At 40.4% G+C, this 26,808-nt stretch overlaps 2 protein-coding genes across 4 annotated transcripts in view; both read left to right on the top strand.

Annotated features, from left to right (window-relative positions):
- The window catches only part of Fam107a (family with sequence similarity 107 member A), a 243,880-nt gene that overhangs the window by 4,093 nt on the left and 212,979 nt on the right, over positions 1–26,808 (top strand). The gene's annotated exons all lie outside the window — the stretch shown is intronic.
- Positions 1–26,808, top strand: part of Cfap20dc (CFAP20 domain containing) — a 251,621-nt gene that overhangs the window by 178,909 nt on the left and 45,904 nt on the right. For all 3 annotated transcript variants that reach the window (XM_051206686.1, XM_051206685.1, XM_051206687.1), the window contains 2 exons: positions 13,684–13,887; positions 23,997–24,058. In XM_051206686.1, coding sequence (XP_051062643.1) covers positions 13,684–13,887; positions 23,997–24,058 — 266 coding nt within the window. The remainder of the gene's footprint in view (positions 1–13,683; positions 13,888–23,996; positions 24,059–26,808) is intronic.

Below are 26,808 nucleotides of genomic sequence, written 5' to 3'. Positions count from 1 at the left end.
CTGCACAACTCGAGTAAATTTAAGTGTGCCAATGACATTCACTATACTTAGGCTGACGATTGGTTTAGCTATAGAACTGTCAGCATGTGTGGCCAGAGATTACCAAGTAGTCAGGTCCTCACAAATACTCTGTCGCTGCTCCTGCCTGTCACTCTCCCTTTACAACTGTCCCCAGGATCAGTTTTATCTCTATACTCACCATAAGGCTTTCTTTCTTAGCATTTTGTTGGTGAGAGTCAATAGAGCAATCATTTCATGGCTGTATAATTTTGCCATATGAATGTAACATCATTAATAATCAGTTTTACTAGGCAAAAGGGTAATTTTTATTTGGAGCTATCAATGTACCTTTTGGTAAAATTTTAGACTTTCGATAAAACTTGACTGGAGTAAGGGAAGCAGTTTTGTTCTATAAGTTTCAATTAATTATAGCTATTTTCATCCCTGTTACTTTGGGTCAGTATTACTTCTCTTTTAAAATAGTAGTGTGGAAGTATTACTTTCTAATCTATTCAAAGGTTTCCAATGAACACAATCTGCATACTTCTGGTTTGCCTCACATTTTTTGTCTGAGAATTGGAATATACTGCAGTTATCACCCATTCATTGTAAAGGCCCAGATTAGACATCTTCCCCATGAAGCTTACCAGAACTTTCGGGCTCTGATGTCACCGGTCCCTTTCTAGTGGGTGAGTATTAAGATATACTCAACACAGCTTGAAGCAGTACTGAGATGGTTTTGGTTTGGTAGCAGACTGTATTTTTTTTTCTTCTGTGCTGAAAATAGAATTCAGGGACTCATCCACAGATAGACAGGCACTCCACCATAGAATAGCAACCCTAGCTCCTGACTGACCTCATACATATGCAGAAATTTTACAGCAGGATGTCCTGCTGTGCAGTAAGAGTCACCATGTGTGATGATGAAGACTTAATTCCTAAAAGGGCACCACAGAGGTTTGCAAGCTCCAGAGCAGGAAGAACTTCCCAGTGCTCTGTGCTTGCTGTTCCCTCACAGCTGTAAAGGGACAGTGAGATTCTTGGTCTCACTTCTCTCCACACTGTAAACTGAGGCTGAAGCCCCCCCAAAGTTTTCAGGCAGGTATTAAGCCATTCCATGCTAAAATCTTGGAAAGAGAGACTGGGTGAGGGGCACCAGCTTAAAAGGTTGTTTTGTGTGCCATGTTTCCTCATTCTAGTGGAGTTTGTTTCCCTTTTGGCCTGACGTCAAGATGACCATCATTTGCTGCCATGTAGCTGTCTCATCCCTGAAGTCTCGTTTGCTGTGCTAGCCATAAGGCTCATGAGAGCATTCTCAACATGTGGACAAGACTCCTTTGGGAGTCAAATGATCCACTCATGAATGTTGCCCAAGACCATCAGAAAATTATGATTTCGTAACAGTAGCAAAATTACAGTTGTGAAGTACCAATGAAAATAATTTTGTGGTTAGGGGTTGCCATAGCCTGAGTATCTATCTGTATGAAAGGGTCACAGCATTAGCAAGGTTGAAAACCATTGCTATAATACCTTTGCAACTAATATCTGAAGACAGATCAATGAAAATAACCAGCTGAAGGACTTGGTGAGCCAAAAACTTACCAGGGGCAGAGCATAGCTGAGTTGGACAACCTTCAGTCCTTGTCTTATTTCTATCAAATCTGATTGACAGCACCTCCCTTTCCTACAAGGAGTTTTGGAGACAAAATTTGGTTATAGTTACCATGTTGAGCCCTTCAGAATCAAAATTACATGAAGCACTGTCCCTCTCAGTAGTCGGGGAATTCAGTTAGACAACATCTTGTGTGTGGAGTCCCCTTGTTCTGAAGACTGTACTATAGGCCCTGTTTCAAAATAATAAAGAAAACAATGATTTGACCTTTCTGATGATTGTGAAATGACTTAAGAGACTGCAAACCAAAGCTGTCTTGGAGAGCTAACCTGTTTGCCACCAGTTGCTCTATGTCTGTGCCCTTTCTAAATGGCTGTCAGGATGCAGTTTATTGCTATAGGAAATAAAATTGTGAAAACACATAGAATTGTAAGCAAGCCTAACATGGAAGAGCCTGGCATGGAAGACTGTCAGTACGCATCTGTGCAATGAATCTCTCAATCTACTTTATTTCCACTACTGTCCCTGCTTCATTACTGCCCATGGTGGGTCATTCTAAAGGCTACCAGTTCCATTGCCGGCAAACTTAATGAACTGTCAGATGCCATTTTGGACTTAAATGTAGCGTTCTCCAGTTCTGTTGGACAGTCAACGATAGCCACTTTTGTGGTGCATCTCTTGAGGATCCCAGTCTGTGGAGATATATTATTTATGATGTATTAAAGCTTGCTTGAGGGTACAAAAATCAAAGCAGGCAACAAGCCATAGAGGTCAGACTTTAATCCCAGCAGCCATACTAGCAAGCCATAGAGCTAGGTGGTGCTGGCACATACCTTTAGTCCCAGGACTAAAGAGACAAGCAGATGGATCTCTGTTAGTTCAAGGCCACACTAAACTACAGGAAATTGATCCAGGCCTAAAGAGAAACAGCTCACACAAAGGAGATCTCAGCACTTGGGATCCCGCGCCTTTAATCCCAGGATCTGAGAGGCATAAAAGGAAGAACCAAAGGGTCTCATGAGGCAATTAGTCTCCAGCCACATTGAACACAGGAAGAGATTTAGTTTCCAGTCAGGAAAGACAGCACCTCCTTTTAGTCTGGGGTGGAGGTAAGATCTAGTGGCTGGCTGCTTTCCTTTTATGATCTTCAGTTTCAAGCTTGAACCCCAATATCAGTCTCTGAGTTTTTATTCATTTGTGTTACACCAGGCTTCATCTGCAACAGAAAAAAAAAAAAAAAAAAAAAAAAAGATGAAGGAAGGGAACAGCAATAACAGATCACAAGTACTGTTGCCAGCATTCCAGCATTGAGGTCATTTTCACAATGAGCCATGTATTCAAAGACAGCTGGTTGGATTCGGCAAGAAAGGTTTAAATTGTCCTCAATTTCTTTTCCAATATAATGTTTTTTCTTTTATTATTTTGGAATTTCACATCATGCACCCCGATCACACTCACTTCCTAGTCCTTCCAGGTCTGCCCCCCCCCCCATGTGACCTTCCCCTCAAATGAAAATGAAGAAGTAAAAAAAACACAAGTCTAATTTGTGCTGCCCATATACTCAATGGAGCATGGTCAAGCTCTCAGTGGACAAGTGCTTAAAGAAAACTGAGGCCTTCTCCACCCTGAGCTCTACCAGAAGTCCTTGATTGTGGAGAGCTACACTTCAGCATCCTTATTACAATTTTTAAAGAGTTCTTTCTAACAGTTCCCTGTCTAGGCTGTTACTTTCTTTTTGTTGAGGGAAGAGTTGTCACCAAAGTCTATGTCCCTTTTTTTTTTCAACCATGAGTCTGTAGTCATGAGTGTCCCTGCAAAAGGAGCTTCCTTGCCCTTTACAGATCATGGACTTCCAAGTGGTTTCTGGCAACAGCATGGACCATGGACATCATGCCACACATCTCAGCATGGTCTCTAGTAGCAATACAGACCCTGCTGAAGCACAGGCCACAGACCCAGACACAGCCCTCATCAGCAGTGTAGACCATAAACACCAATATGACTTCAGGTGACTGCACAGGCCACTCACATCAACCTGGCCCCCAGTGGCAGTACTGACTACCCATGCACATCAACATGGCTTGAGGTGGCAGTGCAGACCATGGACATCTGCCTGGGTCTCAGTGGTAACACACAGCCTTCTCTCACATCTGTCATCGATGTCAAGTCTCTAGTTCCCCCTCTCTCCACCGAACATGCACCTCTCCATTCCTCCATCTCCCCCACTATTCCTTCATCATAGTGCCATTGGATACTGGAGTGTATCACACAGTACATCCTTTTGCCCAAACAGCTTTACATGTGAATATCCATTGCAACCAGTTACTGGTCTGGTTCAAGGTTTCTGGTTTCTGAAAAACCATAAATACTAGGCCATCACCAGGACTTATCTTGGATATCCTGTTGTTGCCCAGAGTCAGGGTGATCTGGCTAGTCAAGAGGACTGGAGGCAGGTTCTTTTCATGCTCCAGGCTCCCACACACTTTCCCTCCCTTGGCCTCCCCAAGGCTCACAGTCTCTACCTTTGTGCTTTTAGCCTGCAAGCAGCACCATTGCCTCTGGCTGTCTATTTCCCAGCAGGCAAGCATCAAGGCTGCAGCACAGCAGCTCCAAGCTGGGGGCTGGCTGGCCCTATTCATTGATAGCATCTGCTTCTACAGGACCTGCTCCTCCACACCCTTCAGGAGCTGGCACATGGAGTGTCAGTCCCAAGGCTCGTGATCTGGGCCCAGATGACTACAGAGTTCTCAGCCTGAGTGGAAGCTCAGCACAGGGCTTCCACTGCCACAGCAGGGTTCCATTCTTATATCTCAAACACATTAATTTCTATTTTTGTATATTTTTATAGAACACATTTTAATATAGTTATACACGAAGGCACATGTATTAGCTATGACTATAACACATGGACAAGATAATCAGCTTATCAAGAAAGAAGGCTCACAGTTTGAAGGTTTCAGTGCACAACTGGTTGTGCCTGCTGTTTGGAGACCTGTGGAATGACAGCACATACATCAGCACATGGCAAAGCCATTCACCTCATAGCCAGGTGGTGAAAGAGAAAAGGAAAATGCATGGCGTGCCCCACAGCCCCTTTAATGGCATGACCAGTGAGCTAACACTACCCACTAGCCCACCTCTCAAAAAGTGACACTTCCGGGGACAGCAAGACAGCTTAGTGGGGAAAGGTACCTGCTGCACAAATCTGGATATCTCAGTTCAATACCCAGAATCCACATTAAGGTGGAAGTTCTCTAGCCTCCATACATGCAGCATGACACACATGCACAGGCATGCCTGTGTACACGGGGGGTGGGGGGTGAGAGAGTTAGATTACCCTCCTTGTAAGACCCTGTACCAAGTCCTTAGTATGCAAGCATTTGATGGGTATGTGAAAGCCAGACCACACTGTTTTCTCAAATGCTAGGTGTGGCTATCACTAGCATGTTATCACTGTTTGTGCAGTTCTAAGCATCTGATATCTACTACTAAGCCTATTACACACCCTATGAGCCCACTGTAGCCTCTACAGATGAATAAACTAAAGCATGAAGACATAGATGCTTTCCTCAGTCATGGCTGGAAATGGCAAAATGAGGGCCTGGCTTTAGATCTGCCGGATAGAATCATTACCTCAAGCTCTTGTTTTCTTCTTAGCACCCAGCTGTAAAGGCACTGTGCAGGCCTGTGGAGTAAATAAACAGTCACACTAAAGACATCAATTTCATCTACTTCCCATGTCTATGTATTTGCCTACTCTAGACTTGTCAGATAATGGAATAACATGATATGTGGCTAGTTTCATGTAGCATAATGCTTTTGAGGTCCATGTAGACTGTGGAATGTAATAAACTTTTATAACCCTTTATAACTGAGTTACATTATATAGATGGATAAGCAAAATTCCAACAATTAGTTAGTTGATGGACATTTAGCTCTTTTCACCTTTTGGCATTTGGAATAATGTTGCTATGAACAGTTGTGTACACCACTTTGGGTTTGAGTGTGTGTGTGTGTGTGTGTGTGTGTGTGTGTGTGTGTGTGTATAAGATTTTTGGTTGCCATTGTATCTCATAAACCCTCTATGCTAAGCATTTTGAGAAACTGCAAGCTTTTTATTTTTCCATACTAGCTGCTCTATTTTATATACCAACCCAGCAATGTATGAAAGGTCTGTCTATTTTCTATAACCAGTATAAGTGAGGGAAATACTGTTACGAACTTCCCTGCCAACCTGGTCCCATAATCGTGTCAGCCCCAAATAACACACAGAGATGCTGTATAAATTAGGAAACGTAGGGAACTTTTGACTGGTTACCTAATTCTAATTACCTAGCTCTGTCTTAAATATTAACCCATAACCACACACACACACATATTTCTACATGATCTTAACTTACTGAGAACACCAGACTCGCGTCCTCTTCCTGAGATCGCGTCGTGACTCTACTACATTTCCCAGAATCCTACATCTCTCCTAGTCCCACCTATTTTGCTTTCCTATAGTCCAATTCATTAACCAAAAAGAGTAACATATTACAGAATGGCATCTCTCATCATCTCCTCTTTTCTGTCTAAAATAAAAATGAGAATTTTAACTTTAACATAGTAAAATATGTAACAAAAAAGTTATCAAATAAGAACTATAGGTAACAATATTTAATCTTTTAACATTATCAGGAATTAAAGAAAATTTTCTATCATCTATCCTATCTTTGTGAGTCTAAAATCTTAAATGTAACTTATCTTTAATCCTAACTAAGGAAAAACTATAATCATAACTATCTCTCTTCAACTCCATCAAAGACCACAGAAGGATAATATATAAACTCTAGAAATGACAGAGACAACTTGCTGCCTGGTCAGGCATCTGAAGTTCTTTTATAATGTTCCATCTTCAGCCTATAGCCCATAGTGTGTCTTGCAGACTCCTCAGCAAAGCAGGAAACTTTAAACTGTTTTCTTGTATTGGCAGTTTGTCAGTCACTTTTCTCTGTGTTCTGCAGAATGTCTGTCAGACTCTTCCATGAAGCTGTAGCAATGTCAATCTTGTGTCTGCAGTCACTTTCCTGTGGGTCCTGCGTATCCAGTTTATACAGCATAAAGTCAAACAGTCCAGACAAGAGCAGTATCTTGCCCAAATGTCTAGTCTTGCCATATTGGAAGTAAACTCCATAATGAGTTTCTTCAATGTGCATCTTCAATGTGTAGTTGGTGTTGCCAAGAGCAGTTACATCTCACTGTCAAGAAAAACCCTAAACCATTTTAAATGTCATATTCTGTAGGTCTTTGAAAGGTTTGAAGAATGCCTATCCAATTGAAATATATCTCTGTATATCTATAAAACCTAACATACCTATAAGTTTTGACTATTACAAGTAACTATAATCTGTATTAAACTGCACATTACATTTTTAAATGAGCTATATTAACACAATACTTAAACAAGAGGAGAAATAGACATACCACAAAATTGACCTTAAATTTGTATTAATAAATGAAAACCCGTTCCAAAACAAAGTATTCATTTCTATACCATTTTAATTCTGAGTTACTTATTATCTCTGACAATGATGTTGATCACATTGCCATGTTTTATTGTAACCTCAACTACTTCTGACTTTGAAATATTACCTTTTTAGTGGTTTTTCTTTGGAATATAGATGTTGCTCATTTTATGATGTTTTCTCCCAAAGCTTCTTAAATACTCATTAATGTTCCTACACAACAGAAATAACTCATCAAAAATACATAATAACTGTAAATATGTGGAGGCCAGATGTGGGACGTCTTAACTTCATAGAACAAACGGTAATGGGAATAGAAGGTGATCTAGGTCAAGATCCAGTAATAGTGCATAACTCAACTTTAGATAGGCAATGAAAACTGAAAGTCAGTGAAAAATAAATCTTCATATGAACTATTCCATAGATAAAATGAACCTAAATATCTATAGAATATGTGCTCTCCTCAGAAACCCATGAACTTTGTCTAAAGTAGTCTATACCCTTGGTCACAAAGAAAGTACAAACAAATTCAAAAGAATTAAAATGATTCCTTACAATTTATCAGATCATAATAGAACAAAACTAGAATTCAGTATTGAGAAACTACACAAAGACTTGGAGACAGACTGGTGAACTCTTGAATGACCTAGTGAGTGTCACTGAGGAAATCTGTGGGAGTTTTTACATTCTTAAAATGAATTTTTAATGAAAATTAAAACACAACTACCAGTATCTTTGCACTGTAAGTAATTCAGTTCTAAGCTATTAGTACTTACATTAAGAAATCTGAGCAATCTCAAATAAATAGTCTAATGATGCACCTTTGGGGCTTAGAAAATGAGAAGCAGCAAAGAAGCCATTCTACAGAGTGAAGAAGGGGCCTACAGAATGGAGGAAATATAGTTGCCAATTGTACATCAGTCCGGAAAAGAAACAAATAATCCATTCGGTGACTGAGCAGAGGAACAAGCAGATGGTTCTCATAACAAGACGCACAAATCACCAATTAATATTTGAAAAGATGTTTGTTATCTTTAGCCATCAGGAAATTGCAAATTAAAACTGCCTTGAGAATCCATTTTACCCTATCAGAATGGCTATCATCAAGAAAATATGCAATGACCCTTACAGACTACTGGCAAGAGTGTAAACCAGTCAGGCCACTATGGAATCAAAAGGAAAATTCCTTTTAAAACTAAGATCTACTGTAGGTCCTGGATGTAATCCTGAGGAAATATCCAAATAATTCTCTGTCAACATACAGAGATACTTGTACATGCCTGTCTATTGCTAGTATGTTCACAAAAGCCTGGGCATCCATCAAAGATGAATTGGTAAAGAAAAGTTTTGCACACAATAAAATTTTATTCAAAGGTAAATGAAGCCATAGCATTCACAAAGAAATGGATAGAACTGGAGATCGTTACGTTAAGCAAAATAAATCAGACAGAAAGGCAATTACTGCATGTATACTCTCATACAGACTTAGGTGTGGAGTGAGAAGGTAAAAGGGGTCTGTGAGAGGAAGGGCAGAAAACAAGAGAAGGTAATGTAGTATATGTGCCATGAAAAGGTGGTGTTGAAGTGGAAATTTTACATAGTTATAACGTGAGGAGACAGTTCTATACCTGCTGGTGACGTGAAAAGCTTGATAATGAGTGTGACCAACGAAGTGTCTGTAATAATGATGGCATAGAGATACTCCCCTTGGTGTGTAAAGATGTTTTATAAACCAGTAAGAACACTGTAATATGAGTTTTTAATTTGACCAAGTATATACATAGCAAAGTACATACAAAGCATTTACATGATACTTTAAAAAGTAATTACATATATGGGAGAGAGTTCTTGTAGCACTAGGCTTCTGGAGCCATAGAGATTTAATTGAGGTTCCCAACACCAAAAAGTCCTCTTATCATACTATCAAATAGCAAATATTTTAAAAACTCAAATTATGGAGATGACAATACCTTATTAGAAAGCATTTGGTGTCTTAGAAACTTCAAGAATTGTTTTCAGAATTACATTTTTTTAATGAGGCAAATAGAAAGAAAAGACAGTAGCTAACTCAAAGGGTCAACCAAGGAAGGAAGGGTTTCAGTGATAAGATCTGAAAGTTGTCATGAGTCATGGGAGGTCCTCTTGACTAACCATTATTTCCATACATGCCAGGAAACTTCAAACTTACTTTTAAGTTAGGTATTAGACCTGAGGGCAAAGTGCATTCCTTGTATGTAATGTCGAGATTAGCCATAGTTTAAGCCAAAAGGAAAGGGAATGTGTTTAAGCTTTCATATACTAATTCCTGCCCTGTACAAGATTTATATGCTGCCAAAATGGCTCCGTAGGTAAAGGCACTTGCTGCCAAGCCTGACAACCTGAGTTCGATCTCCATGACCCTATGGTGGAGGGAGAGAACTAACTCTTGCTAGTTGTTCTGACCTCAACATGTACCTCATGCACACACATGCATGCACACACATAAAAAAATAGTTTTTGTGCATTCATTTTTCATTGAATTCTAGGAAGACTTTAATGTCTTTATTTCTTCCTTGACCCAGTAGTCATTCAATAGGGAGCTGTTCCTTTTCCATGAGTTTGTAGGCTTTCTGTTGATTTCATTATTGAAATCCAGCTTTAACCCATGGTGGCCTGATAGAATATGAGGGATTATTTCAGTTTGCTTGTTCTATTTAGACTTGCTTTATGTGGCTGGATTACAAAAAAAATGACAAGGGGATTTATTAATTATGGAAGCTCAGCCTTAGCTTAGGCTTTTCCCACTATCTCTTACAACTTAAATTAACCATTTCTATTCCTCTGTGTGTTGCCACATGATCCTGCTTTTACCTCTCCTCCTGCATGTCTTGTCTGAGTCTAGCTGGCAAGCTGACCTTTCTTCTTCCCCAGAAGTCCTGCCTAACCTCTTCCTGCTTAATTATTGGCCATTCAGTCCTTTATTAAACCAATCACAGTGACATGTGTTCACAGTGTAAAGGAATGTTCTGCAACACTTTGTGACCAGGTATGTGACTGCTGAGAAGAAGGTATATTCTTTTGTGTTTGGGTGAGATGTTCTGCAGAAATCTGTTAGGTCTATTTGATTCATAATATCTGTTAACTCCAGTATTTCTCAGTTTAGGTTTTTTCTGGATGACTTGCCCATTGGTGAGAGTGGGGTATTGAAGTTTCCCATTATTAATGTGTGACATTTGATATGTGATTTAAGCTGTAGTAATATTTGTTTAATAAAATATTGGTGCCCTTGTGTTTGGGACATAATGTTGAGAATTGAAATGTCATCTTAGTGGATTTTTCCTTTGATGAATATGAAATGTCCTCCATCTCTTTTGACTAATTTTGGTTGGAGGTCTATATTGTTAGATATTAGAATAGCTATACTACCTTACTTCTTGGGTCAGTTTACTTAGAACATCTTTTTTCAACCCTTTACTCTGAGATAATGTCTTTGATATTGAGGTGTGTTTCTTGTATGCAGCAGAAGGGCAGATCCTGTTTTTGTATCCATTCTGTTAGTCTGTGTCTTGTATTGGTCAATTGAGTCTAATGATTTTGACAGATATTAATGATCAATGACTGTTAATTCCTGTTATTTTATTGGTGGTAGTGGTGGTGATAGTGTGTGTGTGTGTGTGTGTGTGTGTGTGTGTGTGTTCTGTTATTTTATTGATGATGGTAGTGTTAGTGGTAGTGTGTGTGTCTGACTGTGTGTGGAAGGAGAGAGTAAAAATTTCCCATATTTCAGTTTTGTTGGTGTGAGATTATTTATTGCCTGTGGGTTTTTTTTTTTTTTTTTTTTGTGGGTGTAGTTAACCTCCTTGGATTGGACTTTTCTTCCTAACATCTTCTGTAGGGATGGATTTATGGGTAGATATTGTTTAAATTTGACTTTGTCATTAATTATCTTGTTCTCTCCATTTATGGTAATTGAAAGTTTATTGGATATAGTAGTCTTGGCTGGCATCTGTGGTCTCTTAGAGTCTTCAGAACATATGTCCAGGCCTTTCTGGCTATTAATAGTCTACATTGAGAAGTCAGGTATAATTCTAATAATTCTACCTTTGTATATTGCTTGGCCATTTTCCCTTGCAACTTTTAATATTCTTTTTTGTTGTTGTTCTGTATATTTAGTGTTTTGATTATTGTGTGGCAAGGGAACTTTCTTTTCTGGTCCAATCTATTTTGGTGTTCTGCATGCTTTTTATATTTGTATAGGTATTTTCTTCTTTAGGTGAGGAAAATATTCTTTTTTTGACTTTGTTAAAAATATTTTCTGGGCCTTTGAACTGAGATTCTCCTTCTTCTATTCCTATTATTCTTAGATTTGATCTTTTCATTGTGTCCCAGATTTCCTGGATGTTTTGTGTTAGAAATGTTTTAGATTTAATATTTTCTTTGACTGGTGAGTCCATTTCTTCTACCATATCTTCAATGCCTGGGATTCTCTCTTCCATCTCTTGTTTTCTGTTGGTGATGCTTTTGTCTGTAGTTCCTGTTCACTTACCTTGATTTTCTGTTTCCATAATTCCCTTAGTTTGTGTTTTCTTTATTGCTTCTATTTTCATTTTCAGGTCTTGAATGGCCTCCTTCAACTGTTTTGTTTTTCTTGGCTTTCTTTAAGAAAATTATTGATTTCCTCCAATTTATTGTTGACAGCCATTTTCTTCATTAAGTTGATTTTAAGGTCATTTCTTGTGCTTCAGCTGCATTGAAATATTCAGATCTTCCTGGCATAGGATAGCTGGGCTCTGGTGGTACCATATTGCCCTTTCTGTTACTGATTGTGTTCTTATACTGGTGGTGGTTAGGCATCTGGGTTTGGAATGATTATAGGTATAGGTGTTGATTTCTAGTTTGTTTTTGTTGAATGGATGTTTTGTTCCTTAGTTTCTGCTTCCTCTTTGATCTTCTGGTCTTTGTGGCCTGGGTTTCTGTCAGCTGACATGACCGCTGATCCAATAGGAAGTCTTTGTCCAAGTTAAGGTTGGTTGAACTTCTGTCAGCTAGGCTAGCTTTGTCTTTGGCATAACAAGGAGTCTCTGCCCCAATTGAGGAGTTGGATATGGTGTGGAGGAAGGGAGTGAGGATTAAGGCCACTGATTGAATAGAGAAAGGCCACCTATCTGTGGTCCTGGAGGCCGATGAGGTCTCTGATACAGCAGGAAGCCTCTGCTTGAGATCACCTATGTGTTTTTCTGACTTGCTTGTTGTGTACCTCTTCTTCTGACTGCCATGGCCTGTTCCTGGGCAGGTGTTCTGCCTGACATGCTTGCTCCTGGGCAGGTGTTCTGACTGTCGTGGCCTGCTCCTGAGCAGATTTCTGCCTGTAGTGGCCTGCTCCAGAGCAGCAGAAGTCTGCCCGAGTTGAGGCAAGAGACACAGACATGGAGGGGACAATAGTAGGGCTAGAGAGGGGCAGTAGAATGGCTCTTTGGAAACCAAATCTCAGGGGTGAGACAGTTCTGCTAGCAGGTGGGTCACTCGCCTGTTCTTGTGACTGGTGTGGCCTGTGCCTGAGCAGTCAACATCTACCCAAGTTGGAGACAAGCACATGGGGGGAGGGCAAGTATTTGAGACCTGAAACTAGGGAGTGGAGTAGTTCTACAGGTCTCTCCTAAAAAAAATGTAATTTCTAAAAATAAAACAAGAAATAATATTTGTGTTAGCATCTGGAGACTTACAGTAATAGTCTTGATTCCATCTATTCTCTGTTTTTCATCAATAAATGTCTACTATATCTGTGAGGCCTCACCTTTTCCCACCTTGAATTCATTATCTTCCATGTATCTATAATTTGAGTATATTTGGTATTAGTAGTCAATGCTACTGAAATTTATCCATTACCTTATAAGCCATTGCCTAGAAAGGGTGTCTCTCTTTCCCAAGATCCTTTTAAGTTGGCTGTGGTGACTCACACCTACAACCTCAGCACTCAAGAGGCTGAAATAAAAGAATTACTATGACTTCTAGGCCGGCCAGGGTGGGCTATGGGGAAACACTTCTTCCAAAAAACATCAGTAGTAAATAGATAAATTAATGTAATTAAAAGCTGCTTTGAGTTTGAGCCCTGCAGTTAAGCACCTACAAATCTCCACCGTGGGATTCCAGGTAGAGTCAGGCAGTCATGCGAATGACCGGCACAGCTCATAACGAACTAGGCAGATGCAAGGGAAGACTACAATTGGAACAGATGCTAAAAGTCAGGACTGTTGAATTCTCTAACACACTTAGAGGAAGTGGCCCCATTTGCCAGTCAGGAACAGCCTTGCCAAGGAGGAGTGGCATCAGTCGGGCAGCCAGAGGGAACTAGCATGGGAGGAGAACTAAGGCCGGTACAAGCAGGTGCTTTTGAGAGTCTGTCTTCACGAAGGGAGCAAGCAGAAAGATTAGGTCAGGTAGGGAGGGCAACCTCTCGTAAAAGTATGAAGTACTTTTGGGCCTCAATCAAAGGGGAGCCTTGCAGGTAGGGCAACAGTCACACTTGTGGGTAGCCCATAAAATCAAAAGCAAATGACTTTTGTCATCTCTCTGTCCGTTGGTCAGGAATACAACTGGAGAAACTATCAGCCCAGCCAGATGAGCGAATGTGAGCTGCAGATGCTAGCAAGCCTTCGACGGCAGCAGAACGAGGACCTGGAAGACACTGGGGATCCTCATGGCCTGAGTGCATCCCAAGTGGACAATTGTAATGTTAGCATCAGTACCAGCAGTGATGACACAACCACGTGGAATTCTTGTCTGCCACCTGTGAGTTCTACACTTTGCATCTATTCCCTTGCCTTCAAAAGGAGCAAGCCCATTTCTAACAAAGCCGAGCCTTATCCAGAAAAGTAGAGTCCAAATGAAGCACCCACCATGAGAGGCATACAGAGCTCGTTCTTAGATAGTCTTTTAGGGGAGGGACAGATAATAGAGGATACCATTGTCTTGTCTTACACTGTCTTCAACATTCTTGGAAATGTGTGTATGATGATTGGTTGACTTAGTTATCTTTTGTTCTGCACAATAAGTGATAACCAGGTCATTTATAAACATAACATAAATATCTATTTTATTTAGTTCTAAAACCTGGAAAGTCCAGGGTTAAAGGACCTACATTTGGCAAAGGTATTATTTATGCATCATCCCATGATAGCAGGGAGAATGATGGGTGTGGGGAGGGGGAAGCAGACTACTGGAAAGAAGCTCAGTGAATCTTTTTATCATGAACTTGCTCCCACAATAATGGGATTAATTCATTCATGGACAGAGTCTTCACACACTCCCCACCTCAGAAATATCTCTCCTGTCTTCTCCTTCGTGTACGCAATTAAGATCCTTATATGTGGACTTTGGAGGGGAGGGATCCTCAAATCACAGAAGTATATAAAATCATGCAATGAAATGGGCTCTGATAATTCCTGCTCCTAACATAAGCCTTTTACCACATAAAAGAGACTTAATATTTTCATTGAAATACTTATTCAGTAGATGAACAGAATGGAAAAGACTGTAGACATAGTAAACACTGTTCCCCTGTGAGGACAGAGAAGAACTTCTGTAGAAGTCATCAGATGTTTACTGGCTCCTCTGTGTTTGAGAGGTCATGATAGGAGTTACAGATATCTTTTCCAAAGGTTTACAACCCCATGTGTTTACATGTTAAAACACATGAGTATAGCCATCACTCTCCTCATGGCCCCGCAGAGAATGAAATATAAAATCTTTGACTCAAGCTTATACATAGCTATATAAAGCTAGGAATGTAGCACAGTGGTTGAGTCCTTGCCAAGCATGTGTGATATCCTGGCTTTCATCCCAGCACTGAAACGCTTCAATAAACAAAAGCTGAGTCTTCTTCATACAGACTGTCTGCAATCCCAACCAAAATAGCACAAGAATAGCTCTGAGTTCTACAGTGCAACATAGGTTCCTGACTATCTTTTGCCTGCTTCCTTAGATACCAACTGGAAATAATAAAAGGCCTCATAATAAAAACTTAAATTAGGGACTGGAGAGACAGCCTACCACTTAAAAGTACTCACTGCTCTTTTGAGGACCTGGGTTTGGTTCCCAGAACCCATATAGTGGCCCACAGCCATCTGTAACTCCAGCTCCAGAGGATTCTATATCCTCGTCTGGCATCCACAGGCACCAGACACACATCATACATATACAAACATGCAGACAAAAAAATACAAGCACACAAAGTAAAAGTTAAATCTTCAAAATTGTTAAATCACGATTTTGACCTACATAAATATTAACTTCAAATGTGATGGAGAGAAATGTATTATATTTGACAAATATTCATTTTGCAACCTGCTTTTATCTGAAAGCCAGTATTTCCAGGTCTCTAACACCTTTGTAGGCCTCCCATATTTCAGCTTCCCACGTCTCATAGTCTTTACACTTCCCAGCAAGAGCACTGAGGCTCTGTCTCTCTTCCTGGTAATTCTTGGTACGTGAGTTGCTTGTCAAGGAGGTGCTGCAGACAACCAATGGAAAACGAGGCTCCTGTGCTCTTGGGTGAACATGTGAGTCATCATGGCAGGTGACATCAAACAGATGCAGAGTGGGGAAGTCACCGCCAGTCCTCAGTGAGTGCCTTTTAGCTCCCTCTGCCTTGTCCCCAGCTTCCTCTTGCTTAATGTGTGGTTTCATTAGACACAGCCATGGATACATAGAACTCTTCAAACAGCCTTGGTGTTGGACAGTATCCACCACCCAGAAAAATGCCAGTGTCCCTGAGACGTTGGCCATTCAGCATCCTCACACCAAAGTGAAAAGCATAAGTTCATTTGAGACAGGAGTGAAACATGCCTTTCTATAGAATATTCTTCAGCAGTCACTTAAACCCAGTTACAGAGAGAGCAGTGGCCTCTGGATGGAGCTTATTTTGTCAGGGAGTGGCTCAGAGACCGGCAGTACAGAGGGCAAGCTGAGGAATGATTATTTATGGACTGAGAAGTCTGAACTCTTGGTTGCCCTGGATACCGGGTTCTCATCACTGTCCTGTTCTGGCAAGAACTGAAGTCGCCTGCATGACAAGTACTCAGCTCTAAAAGCACACGGCCAAAAATAACACCATTAGTAATGAACTTAACAACCCCTCTATTCAACCAAATGAGAAATTGAAAAGTCTATTTTTTTTAGACAGAAAATTTTGAAAATCCTACCTTTTGCATTCATAGGATATGTTTATTATTTCATCAGATTCAGTTTGCTCCAATATTGGAACTACCAACAAATGGGAAATTGCATTCCATAATGAAATCTGCATCCTGCTGCTCGTGTGGCGTTTAAATAGAGCAATTTACAAGTATTGTTTCAGGCTCTCTGAGAGCTCAAGCTTTTCTTGAAAAGGTGTGGAGTTGGTGAAAGCAACGGGAAAGAGCTTCTGGTATTAGCGTTAGGATGCCCTGCCTTGCTCCTGCCCCGATGGATGAGCCAGAAGAGTGAAAGACATCGACCCTCCCCCCACATTTCCATTCCCCCAGAGCCATATCGGCCTTCCGATCCTAAGGCTCTTCTCTTTGTTCCTTTTTTAATTACGATTTTAGATTTAGGCATTTTGTTTTATGTGTACGAGTGTTGGACCCCCATATGTGAATGTTTACCATGTGCTTTCCCGGTGCCCTCGGAGGTCAGAAGAGGACGTCAGTTCCGCTGGAACTGGAGTCATGAATGACACAAATCACTGTGTGCGTGAGTGCTGAGAACCCAACCCAAGGCCTCCTGGAAAGCACCAAGTCTCCTTAGCTGATGAGCCACCTCCCCACCTCTGTGCTTCTCAGCCCCACTGCCTAACACCACAGACTCGGCATGCTGCTGCTTGCTCATCTGAATTTCTGCACCAGTCCCTCATCCTCTCCTTACCTCAGGCTGTGGGTTAGGAGCACTGCTTCTAAAGTCACAGTGTGGTGAGTCAAAGCCAGCCTGTACCTTGTAAAGCAACTGGTGCTGAATTGGAAACATAATAAGCACTTAGTAAAAATCTTGGTTTTCAGAGATGGCTCATGTGGTTAAGAACACTTGCTCCTCTTGCAGAGGGCCAGGATTCTGTTCGCTGCATCCATGTCTATCGCCCTCTTCTGGTCTCTGTAGGTATATACACACAGCATATACTCACATAGACATACACACATAAACAAAGTCAATCTTTTAAAAACTTTAATTCTCATTTTTCACACTAGGCCTTTGTAAAGCCTGGGTCTGCCCCCCCCCCCGTTGTACAGCCCTTCAGTGGATCCCCATGGCCTCTTGAGTCTGGTACTCTGAGAAGTACACATCTCAGCCTCACCAGTCACGTCTCTCCACCCTTCACTCCATGCTTTCAAACCAGCTGTAGTTCCCTGGCTGCACTGTGTGAATATATGTGCACCTTGCACCAGATTATCCCTCAGACAGCTCCAGAACTTTCTGAGACTCTGCTCAAGCCTCCCTGTGAAAGCTGTACCCGGTTTATGCCCTAGAACCAGGAACACCTAGCTCACACCCCAATCTTGCTTGTTGGTGTCACACTCATTCGTTCTGCACCTTTTTCTAGTATAATGTCTTGGGAAGTGGGCTGGGTGTTAAGGGATATAACTTGTCCCCATCTTGAGATGTTCAGAGACAAAGGCTGTGTAATCCAGGATGGTGAGTGACAATAAAACAAACAAACAAACAAAAAAAAAAAAAAACCTATAGGATGATGTAGGAGGAGCAATTAATTTGGCTTCTGGATTCCAGGTGTGCTTTTAGAGAAGGAATCAGTTAGGTCAAAGTTCAAGAATGTTTGCACATTTACACATGGACAAAAATGGGGGACAGAGTTTCAGATGCCAGAAAGGAGCAGACACGTCTGTGGAGATGAGGACAGAGTCTTCCCTTCTCTTCAAGCCTCTGCCTCTCTTCAGCTCACACAGAGCAGAAAACTCTCCATTCCTACCTAGCCCATCACATCCAGCATATGTGCAGGAGATTGACACTACAGCCACACTGTGTCACCTGGACGTCCCGGGGGGGGGGGGGGCTGCCCCTGCTCTCTGCCGGAGTGCTCTTCCATACCACTCCTCCTTTGAGATACACCCACTTGTTTGTCTGTTTGTGTTTCGTTGTTTCTGTTACCTGCTTTGCTTACACAGTGGCTTCTTATTAAAGAATTATTTTATGTGCTTTTATTTGTGAAGGGTGCACACCATGGCACAGGTGTGTAGGTTGGAGGACAGCTTGGGAAAGTTAGTCTTCTTCCACTGCGGAAGTTACCAGGCTCATGGAAAACACCTTTACCTGCTGAGCCAGCCCCTGAAAAAAAAAACATTATTGTTAAAGTGTTTTATGGTCACTGCAAAACTTGAAATTACAGAAATATCAAATAAATATCCCCCTGTCCTCAAGTACATTCAGCCTCCTGCATTTTCAATAGGCTCAACTTTAGCACTTAGCAACATTAAATAACCATTGTCAACAGTGTCCCCAGTCCATAAGACACCCAACACAAGGCACCACAGCTGGTTGTTAGTCATTGATTAAATGAAACAACCCATAATGTTCACACTAAATTATTCCTTTTTATTCCAAAGTAAATGGGTTTTCATCTGCTCCAAATCAAATGTCAGCTTTGTTTTGCTTAAGTAAGTCTTGAGTGGCACGTGCAATATTTGATACTAAACATTCTGTATATACCCTGAGAAGCTCTCCCTCCGAGCAAAGCTTCCTGAGCAATTGTGGCCACAGATTTAGAGAGGCCATGCCCAGCAACTGGCCTCACGGGAGGAGCTAGAGAAGAGACAAGAACACAGTGACGTCTTTAGCAACAGCTGTTGTGTTTGCCACAAGCTCTGATTCGCCAGCATCAGTACAGTTCTGAGTAGTATGTAAGAGGTATTTAGATTAATAAATTGGTCATTTAAAAGTGTTATTAAATGTAACAATACTTCTCTTTGCAAATTGGTTTTGTAGGCTAAATCAAGTCTACTGAGAAATCCATTGGCCTTTGACAAAGTTTTCCAAAGTTTCTAACTTAAACACAAATTCTATTAGAACAATACCTTCCAACTTCTGTGGAACTCTGGCTATACGTAATTGATTTTGGAGGCATTCTGGAAGAGTAGCCCTCATAAGATTTTTTTTTTCAAAAACTTAGTTGTGTGCAGCCTTGGGAAGGTAACTACGACTTAGTTACAGTTAGTTTTGACTGTGTGTGTTTCTGATTTTGATTGACAGTGACATGAAAATATTCCGTTCATGGTGTGGGGATATGTGCACGTTCATGTGCATTCTCATGAATATAGATTCATAAGATAACCAAAAGAATATAAAGCTGTCCTGGGCCCAATTCCCATGTTTGTCATTTACTTGCATTGTAAAATGGATTCACCAAAGGGATTTCCCTTGTTGCCTTCTGCCAGCAAATGAGCCAAGTTCCCAAGATTGGAACCTGCTGCTCCCCCAGGGGTATTTCTTCAAGTTTTCTAGAGCACTTCCCCTTTTTGTGGCTACTAGAGCTATACAGGTGGACCAGGGTGGTTCAGATGGACTAGGGCCGTGGAGGTGGTTGGAGGCTACACAAGCAAAGATACACTGTGCTTGTTTAGTTGAGTTTACACACTGGTGTCATTGGTGTCCACACTGCCCCCCCACAGTGTTGCTGATGGTCTTTGATGTTTCCCTCCATGAACCTAGAGTCAAGAAAAGCACATCTACCAGGCAGGCGGTGGTGGCACACACCTTTAATCCCAGCACTTGAGAGGCAGAGGCAGGTGATCTCTGTGAGTTCGAGGTTAGCCTGGTCTACGGCGCATGTTCCAGGACAGGGTCCAAGCTTCAAAACTACACAGAGAAACCATGTCTCAAAAAAACACACAAAACAAACAACAACAACAAAAAGAAAACATAAACAGCACACCTAATGTGCATGCTGTTCTCTGAATAGATGCCTCAAAGCTGTTATTCCTTCAAATTAAAAATCCTCATACCATAACCTAATATAATATATAAGCCTTACCAGCTTGGCAAAAAGGGGGCTAGAGGAATCTGGATGCTCATCTTATGCATCCATCAATGTGGCATTTTGCAAAGCATAGTATTTAGAGAAAAATGAGACAAATTCTCTTAATAACATCCCAAGCATATGGTGAGGTTCTCAGACAAGTTATTTATGGCCTTGATTAACCTTGCAATATTATTGCCATTTTGAATAGATTCTGCATAACAACATAAAGATATTGTCTGTCCCTCTCAACATAGCAGGATTATCTTATCTCTTGTTCTTTTATTTAGCCTCCCCTGCTCTCCCTTACCTCAACATTTCCAGCAAATTGATCATAGGAAGTCAAAGCCTCTGTGTGGTGCTGATTTTATGATGCCTCTTTCCTGGCACTAGTGCATAGCAACATCGCCACCAAAAGGACAAGGTCTGCCATTGCTGTCTGCTATATCTTAACAGTTTCGAGTTTAGCAGAATAATAAAAACTTACTGTCTTTGATTTTAAATATATAATGACATGCAGTGAGAGTCAAATCAAGTGAATTTAATTTGTAATAATTAGACAGTCTCCTATACTCCAGAAAAAATGTATCTTGGGACTCCTTTTTTTTTTTTTTTTAACATGCCACATACTGAATGGATCCTGCCCTGTTGTTATTCAGAACATTGTATTGCACGTTCTGCGTGAATTCCCAAGGTACAATAAACAATACAAGCAAACCATGTTGAGATGGGCAACTGGAATCTCACTGGGTGGGCACAGATTCTGACTCCACTATTTCCTGGCAGGCATGATTCTGGGTTAATACTAGAATCTGAATGTCCTCTGCTAACAAATGGAGTTAATTATATATAGTTCACAAGCTTCCTGTGGGGCTCAAATGAGATAATCTCTCTCAAGAATTAGCATGGAGTAAATTGGAAGTAAATGTAAGACACTGCTGTTGCTGTTGCGGCTTTGTGTAGACACTGGTAAGTTGCTGCCACTGCCATTACTGGTACTATTGAGTTACTTGTGGGCATCAGTAATGGTCTTTTGCATCTACTTACAGTATTCTATAGATAAGGCTGAACTCTAAAATCAATCCTTAATTTTATTTTCTATCACAGGTTCTGTCACAGGATGTCACTGTCCTAAAAATAAATTTACTGATGCATACATAGAGAAATACGGTAGGGAAAGAAAATGTCTTCTTCACTACCCACATAGATCCATGGCTGAGGATCTATAACAGAAGACAGATTAGTTAAAGAAAAGCATACAAATTAATTGCATATAAGTTTTACATGACAAAAGAGCCCTCAAAAATAAATGAAGACCCAAAGAAATGATTAAACATGTAAGAAAAATAGCTAAATGCATATTGTCATGCTAGATTTGACAGAGTAGAAACTCATGGAGAAATATGATTTAATAAAGGATCTATTGGAGAACCTTTTGGTGAGTTTCTTCCCTGTGTTCCTGCATCTTCAGAAATGAGGGTTTTCCAGTCTCATGGTTGTTATGACTTGCTCCAGTTTTATGAGCTGCATGAGAGGCAAAGGTTGCTTCTTTGATTTCTCAAATGCAAGCTACCGAATGTGGAGTAGTGAGGCTTAAGCCCAGTGATATCCACTTGGTAACATTTGCCTTCAGACAGACAGCCACTGACTGCCCCCCCCCCACGCCTTCATGCCACCAGCTTTTACTCCTCTGAAAAGCTCCTGCCGAATGTTTTCAAACATTGGGAATTGTTATCGGCTGCACTCTTCCCCCTCATATCACTGAATCTATTTTACATTATCTGAAGATGAGCAAAGGAAGGAAGCAGAGGGTCTGCATCATTCACAGAGCTGCATCACAAACACAATAGGTTCTTTCCAAGGGAGGAAAGGCAGCATCTGGAGTAAGGGCTTGGAACAAGTGTTTGTGGAATTTAATGGCTATAAAATACAGTGGTGGGCATTTGCCTGAATATCAGAACTGTGATGTTTGGAAAGTTTTGAAATGCCTGCGAAAATAAATAAGCAAAAGTCTAGCCACTGGAGGCCTCAGTGCCGCTAAACTACTGAGTGAATACCAATGAGTTTATTATTGAGAATAATTTTCTATTCCAGTGTGAGTTGATCCAGAGAAGCAATCCGTTAGGCCTTTTGCTTACTAATTTCTCTTGCTATGAAGTAATAAAGCCTAAATCGTCAACTAAATTTCACTTGCAGATTGCTGGAAGTTTGATTTCTCTGGAGATCAAATACACCTTGTGACATGCTTTCCCCCGTCCTCCCAGCTGTTGATTCTTGCTACTGAAATGGTGTTGCGCCAATGTCATCCAGTTACCAAGTATCTGAGCACACTGAAATTCACAGTGTGTCACAGATAGCCGGCTAAGAGAAGTGATTATCACACAAGGTGTTTGATACAAATTAAATAGATACTTGCAAGAGAGCATTCAAAGGACTTTATGCTCATGAATTCCCTAAAATATTCATTTTTAGGATCCCTTAAAATAAGAACTGTATGGAGAATAAGAAAAGTAGTCTTTCTACGTACAGCCACACTGCTGGCCTTGGCTGTGGGTCAGTACTATGAAGCCACACTCACTGCGGCTAAGAAAAAAAGCCTTAACTCCAGCCTCTCTGGGAACAGAAGTAACATTCTGAATACAAGGCAGAAATGCATGCCAGTTTCCAACTTGTAATAAGATCAGAATGCCAAAATAAAGCGATTTTTCATCATTGTTAGCCACATAAGGAAAATATTTAGAATTATGTTCAAAATGGAGTACATATTAGCTGTTACAAACTTTTCCCCTTTTATAGGCCAAAGAGGAAAGACCAAGTTTCATTACTAGTATTTGTCCTTCTGGGGGGTTTCTTCTGCTTTGTTTTTGTTTGTATTTAGTTGTGTTTCAAATAATAATGACAGGTTTAATGTGGGGGAATTTAAGTGTTCGCATTTGTATTAGCGCCCCTTTCTCAGCTTATTTTCGTCAGTGCTTACAGTTGTATCCTACAGCTGGAGGATGACCCCCTAGGCCTAAGATACACATGAATGATTTCAGTTAATGGCATTAGAGGTGATGTGTAAATATCTTTTCTGTGTAATTAGTTATTGCTTGTGCTTTCAACAGAGCATTTGCTCCTCAGGAGGTCTTATTTCCTTTTGCTCTCTGGAAATTGCAACAGTATAAAATCTCCACAAGAAAACCCTAATGTGTGGCCTTTATTTACATCGTATATGCTATTGAACCTTATCACTGGCTATTAGGATAGTCTGTCTGCATTTTATCGTTTATTTCACCCTGTGGTATACTGGGTCTCTAAGAGCCTTTTTTTGCCTATGCTGTAAAGCAAAGCCAGTCCTTTCCAGTAAATGGAATGTAAAAATGAAAATTGTTGATATCAAGTGGGATCTCAGTCTGACAGCTAGGGAACCAGCATAAGACGGAGCCAGGCCCCCTGAACGTGGGTATCAGTTGGGGGGTCTGGGCAGTCTATGGGGCTGCTGGCAGTGGAACCAGTATCTATTTCTAGTGCACAAATGGGGATACTCTCTCAGCCTAGATACACGCAGAGGGCCTAGGTCCTGTCCCAAATGATGTGACAGACTTTGATGATCCCCCATGGAAGGACTCATCCTCCCTGAGGAGTGGATGGGGGTGGGATGGGGAGATGGTGGGAGGAGTGGGAAGACGGATGGGAGAAGGAACTGGGAATGGTATGTAAAGTAAGATTGTTTTAATTTAAGTAAAAATTAATTTAAAAAACAATAAGAAACTGTTGATATGAAGAGATCAAAGTGAGAATTAGTATAATGGTGTGCATGAAGGCCCCTGCACTGACTGTGTTGCTTCATGGGTGTTTTGCCCCTTACATGAAGATCACTGTGCTGCCTGCCATCTCACAGGTGTTTTGTCTCTTACAGCCTGTCACCCAGGGTCATCACTATCAAACAGAAATGAATCCACCTTCTCCATCGAACCCTCGGTAAGAGCCATTAATAACCTACATGGTTTTGATTTAAAATTTTTACTTAGAAGGCTGTATATTGTCCTTGGTTACATAAAATTTATCTGCCAAATTTTTATTGGTGGTAGTGGTTGTTGTTTTTTTGTTTGCTTGGAGGTTGTTTGGCTTGTTTTGATTTTGAGACAGTCTCAACATGAAATAACTGTCCTGAAACTTGCTGTGTAGATCAGGCTGTCCTTGAATTCACAGAGATGCACCTGCTGGTACCAGTGTCCAGCCAGACTTCATCTCTCTTGAAATTTTACTCCATCTGCTTTTCTTATCCAAACTGTGTGGTAGTGGCAATAAACCACCTGTGTTCAAATACATGGTTGCAGGGTTTTAAGCAAGGTCATTAAGGCACAAGAATTACTTCATGATATTTTTAAGGAGGTTCAAATGAACTAATTGATGAAAAAATAATTCTTAGCATAGTTATTAGCACATACCAAGCTCTTTATGAGTAGTAACTTGTGATTTTCATAAATATGCCATTTTATAGGAATTTGAGTCTAGTGCATATGGAGTACAAGCATTTTGTATGCCTTTAAATTTATCAAGATACCGTTTGAAAGTTCAAATAACAATTCACTTTTTTCACAAATTCATAATTTTCTAATCTCAAAATATTGCTACTTCAAAAATATTATTGTCACTGAGTAACTTTTTAACATAATTTTAGGCTGATTAGGAAAAAGCAAGTGTGAATTTGAGCACTAAAAACTCATACAATAGCCAGCCCATGCTTTCTCTTGCATATTTATGGAAGCTAGTTTATTCAGGTAAATCGTTACTTCATTACTGTTTGCTAAGGGATTCTTGGAAACCAGTCGATCTCCAGCTTCACTAACTGTCTTAGTTACAGGAATGCATCTCTAACCCATTTGTGAGTTGCCCTGTGGCATGTCAGTAAGCTGACATCAAGGAGAACACAGCTCTGGCTCCAGAGTGTGGTCTGTTACATCAGTTTGACTTCCCGCTGCAGTGACTTGGAGCAAAGACAACTTTGCTAGTGTTGAGAGAGCAGGGAAGGGATAGAGTGAAGCGGGAGGGATCTGTTCAATTAGAATACCGTGCTGCATACTAGAGGAGAAAGGCAGGCAGGGTTCCTTCTCCATTCCTGTTTGCAGCCTCCTTTCTGCTCCATTCTTCTCTCTAAACACTAGCTCTCTCTACTGCTCATTTCAGATATGGCTGCCTGATAGTTCTTGAGTTCCATCTACATATGGGGAGGTTAACAAACATGTCTGAATCTCAATTTCTACTTTCTACTTTCAATAAACTGAGAGTGGACCAAGTATCTATTTCTGGTTCAGTCCATAAGGAATAGTGAGCTAAAGCAGGAAGAGTACTAACAGGGCTCCTGGAGACAATCTACATGGCTTACAGGACTTTTATTAGAGCTGGGAATATTTGTGACATGAGTAAAAATTAGCACTCATCCTCGTGTTCCTACTCCATACTCTGATAGGAACTTTGAAGAAGTGTCATTCAAAATAGACAGAAGATAGATAGATAGATAGATAGATAGATAGATAGATAGATAGATAGATAGATAGATAGAGTCATTTGAACCTTGCCTGATAAGTTTCTTTTCTGTATGCAAAAAAATAAGCTGGAAATTCAACTTTAACCCTAATTATAAAAACTTGAGAATGTGTAGTTTGAGCAAGGGAGAAGGGAGTAGGATATTCTAGAAAGTAGAACACTGGCTTCAAAGGAAGTCATCACTCATGCAGTAACCTGGTAAATTGTCTCAGGAAAGTATTTCACCCTTGCTAGATTTCACAGCATAGTACAAGCCTCCTCATGTGTAAAAGAAAGAAATGGAATTATGTGCCTTCTGAGGTTAGGCCCAACCTTAGGACTCGGGGACTTTCCACAACACTTATTCCTACTGTGAAGGGTCAAATGACTTGTCTTTATTTCATTAAGCTGAAAAGAAGAGTCATAAACACTGGATGAGGGATTGACATTTTGTTGGGATAGTATGTGACTCTGACTATCCCTTCTTCCAAAAGTTAGAATAAAAAAAAAAAAATACTTCACCAATAGGAAACTATTTTTCTGCAACCAAGTGTTCATATACTTAGGAAAACTAGTTTACATTTCTTCATAGTGAAAATTAAAGAAAAAAAAACATAAAGAATAAAAGTTGATTTCAAACCCATTTGCTATCAGGTAATCCATTATTTCCTAGAAAACTATTATATAACTTCAAAAAAATAAAAACAGCTTATGTGGCTTGGCTCCTGATGCATATCAGCAGCCTGGAGAGTTGACTGAAAGGCATTGGCATTGTTGAGCCATAAACATAGAAGATGGTAAAATTTTGAGATCAGCATTATCGTCACATAAAGTGAGATTAATTGATTCATGTGATACATGTGATTTAATTTCAATTGAAGGCTAGCATTATGGTTTATATTTGCATTATAAGAAACATTATTATATTTCTTATGAACAGTACCCCATACATTAAAGATGTGAGAAGCCAAGTCTCTAAATGCAAACCTCTTAGATTTAAAAAAAAAAAAACACACACATCTAACCTGAATCCTAGATGGGACATTTTGCTTAAGGAAAGGCTGAGCTGTGCCTAAAAAGCAGGCATTAGTGTGATCATAATCATAGCAAGGGCATCGGAGCAGAGACAGGAAATGTGTGCATGTATGCCCCCTAAGAGCACAGCAGGATGTGACAAGTGGCCACATTAACTTCAGTGAAAT

The sequence above is a fragment of the Phodopus roborovskii genome, unplaced genomic scaffold (assembly GCF_943737965.1).
Source record: "Phodopus roborovskii unplaced genomic scaffold, PHOROB, whole genome shotgun sequence".
NCBI lineage: Eukaryota > Metazoa > Chordata > Mammalia > Rodentia > Cricetidae > Phodopus > Phodopus roborovskii.
The sequence above is the reverse complement of the archived record's forward strand: the minus strand, read 5'-3'. Positions and strand labels throughout refer to the sequence as shown.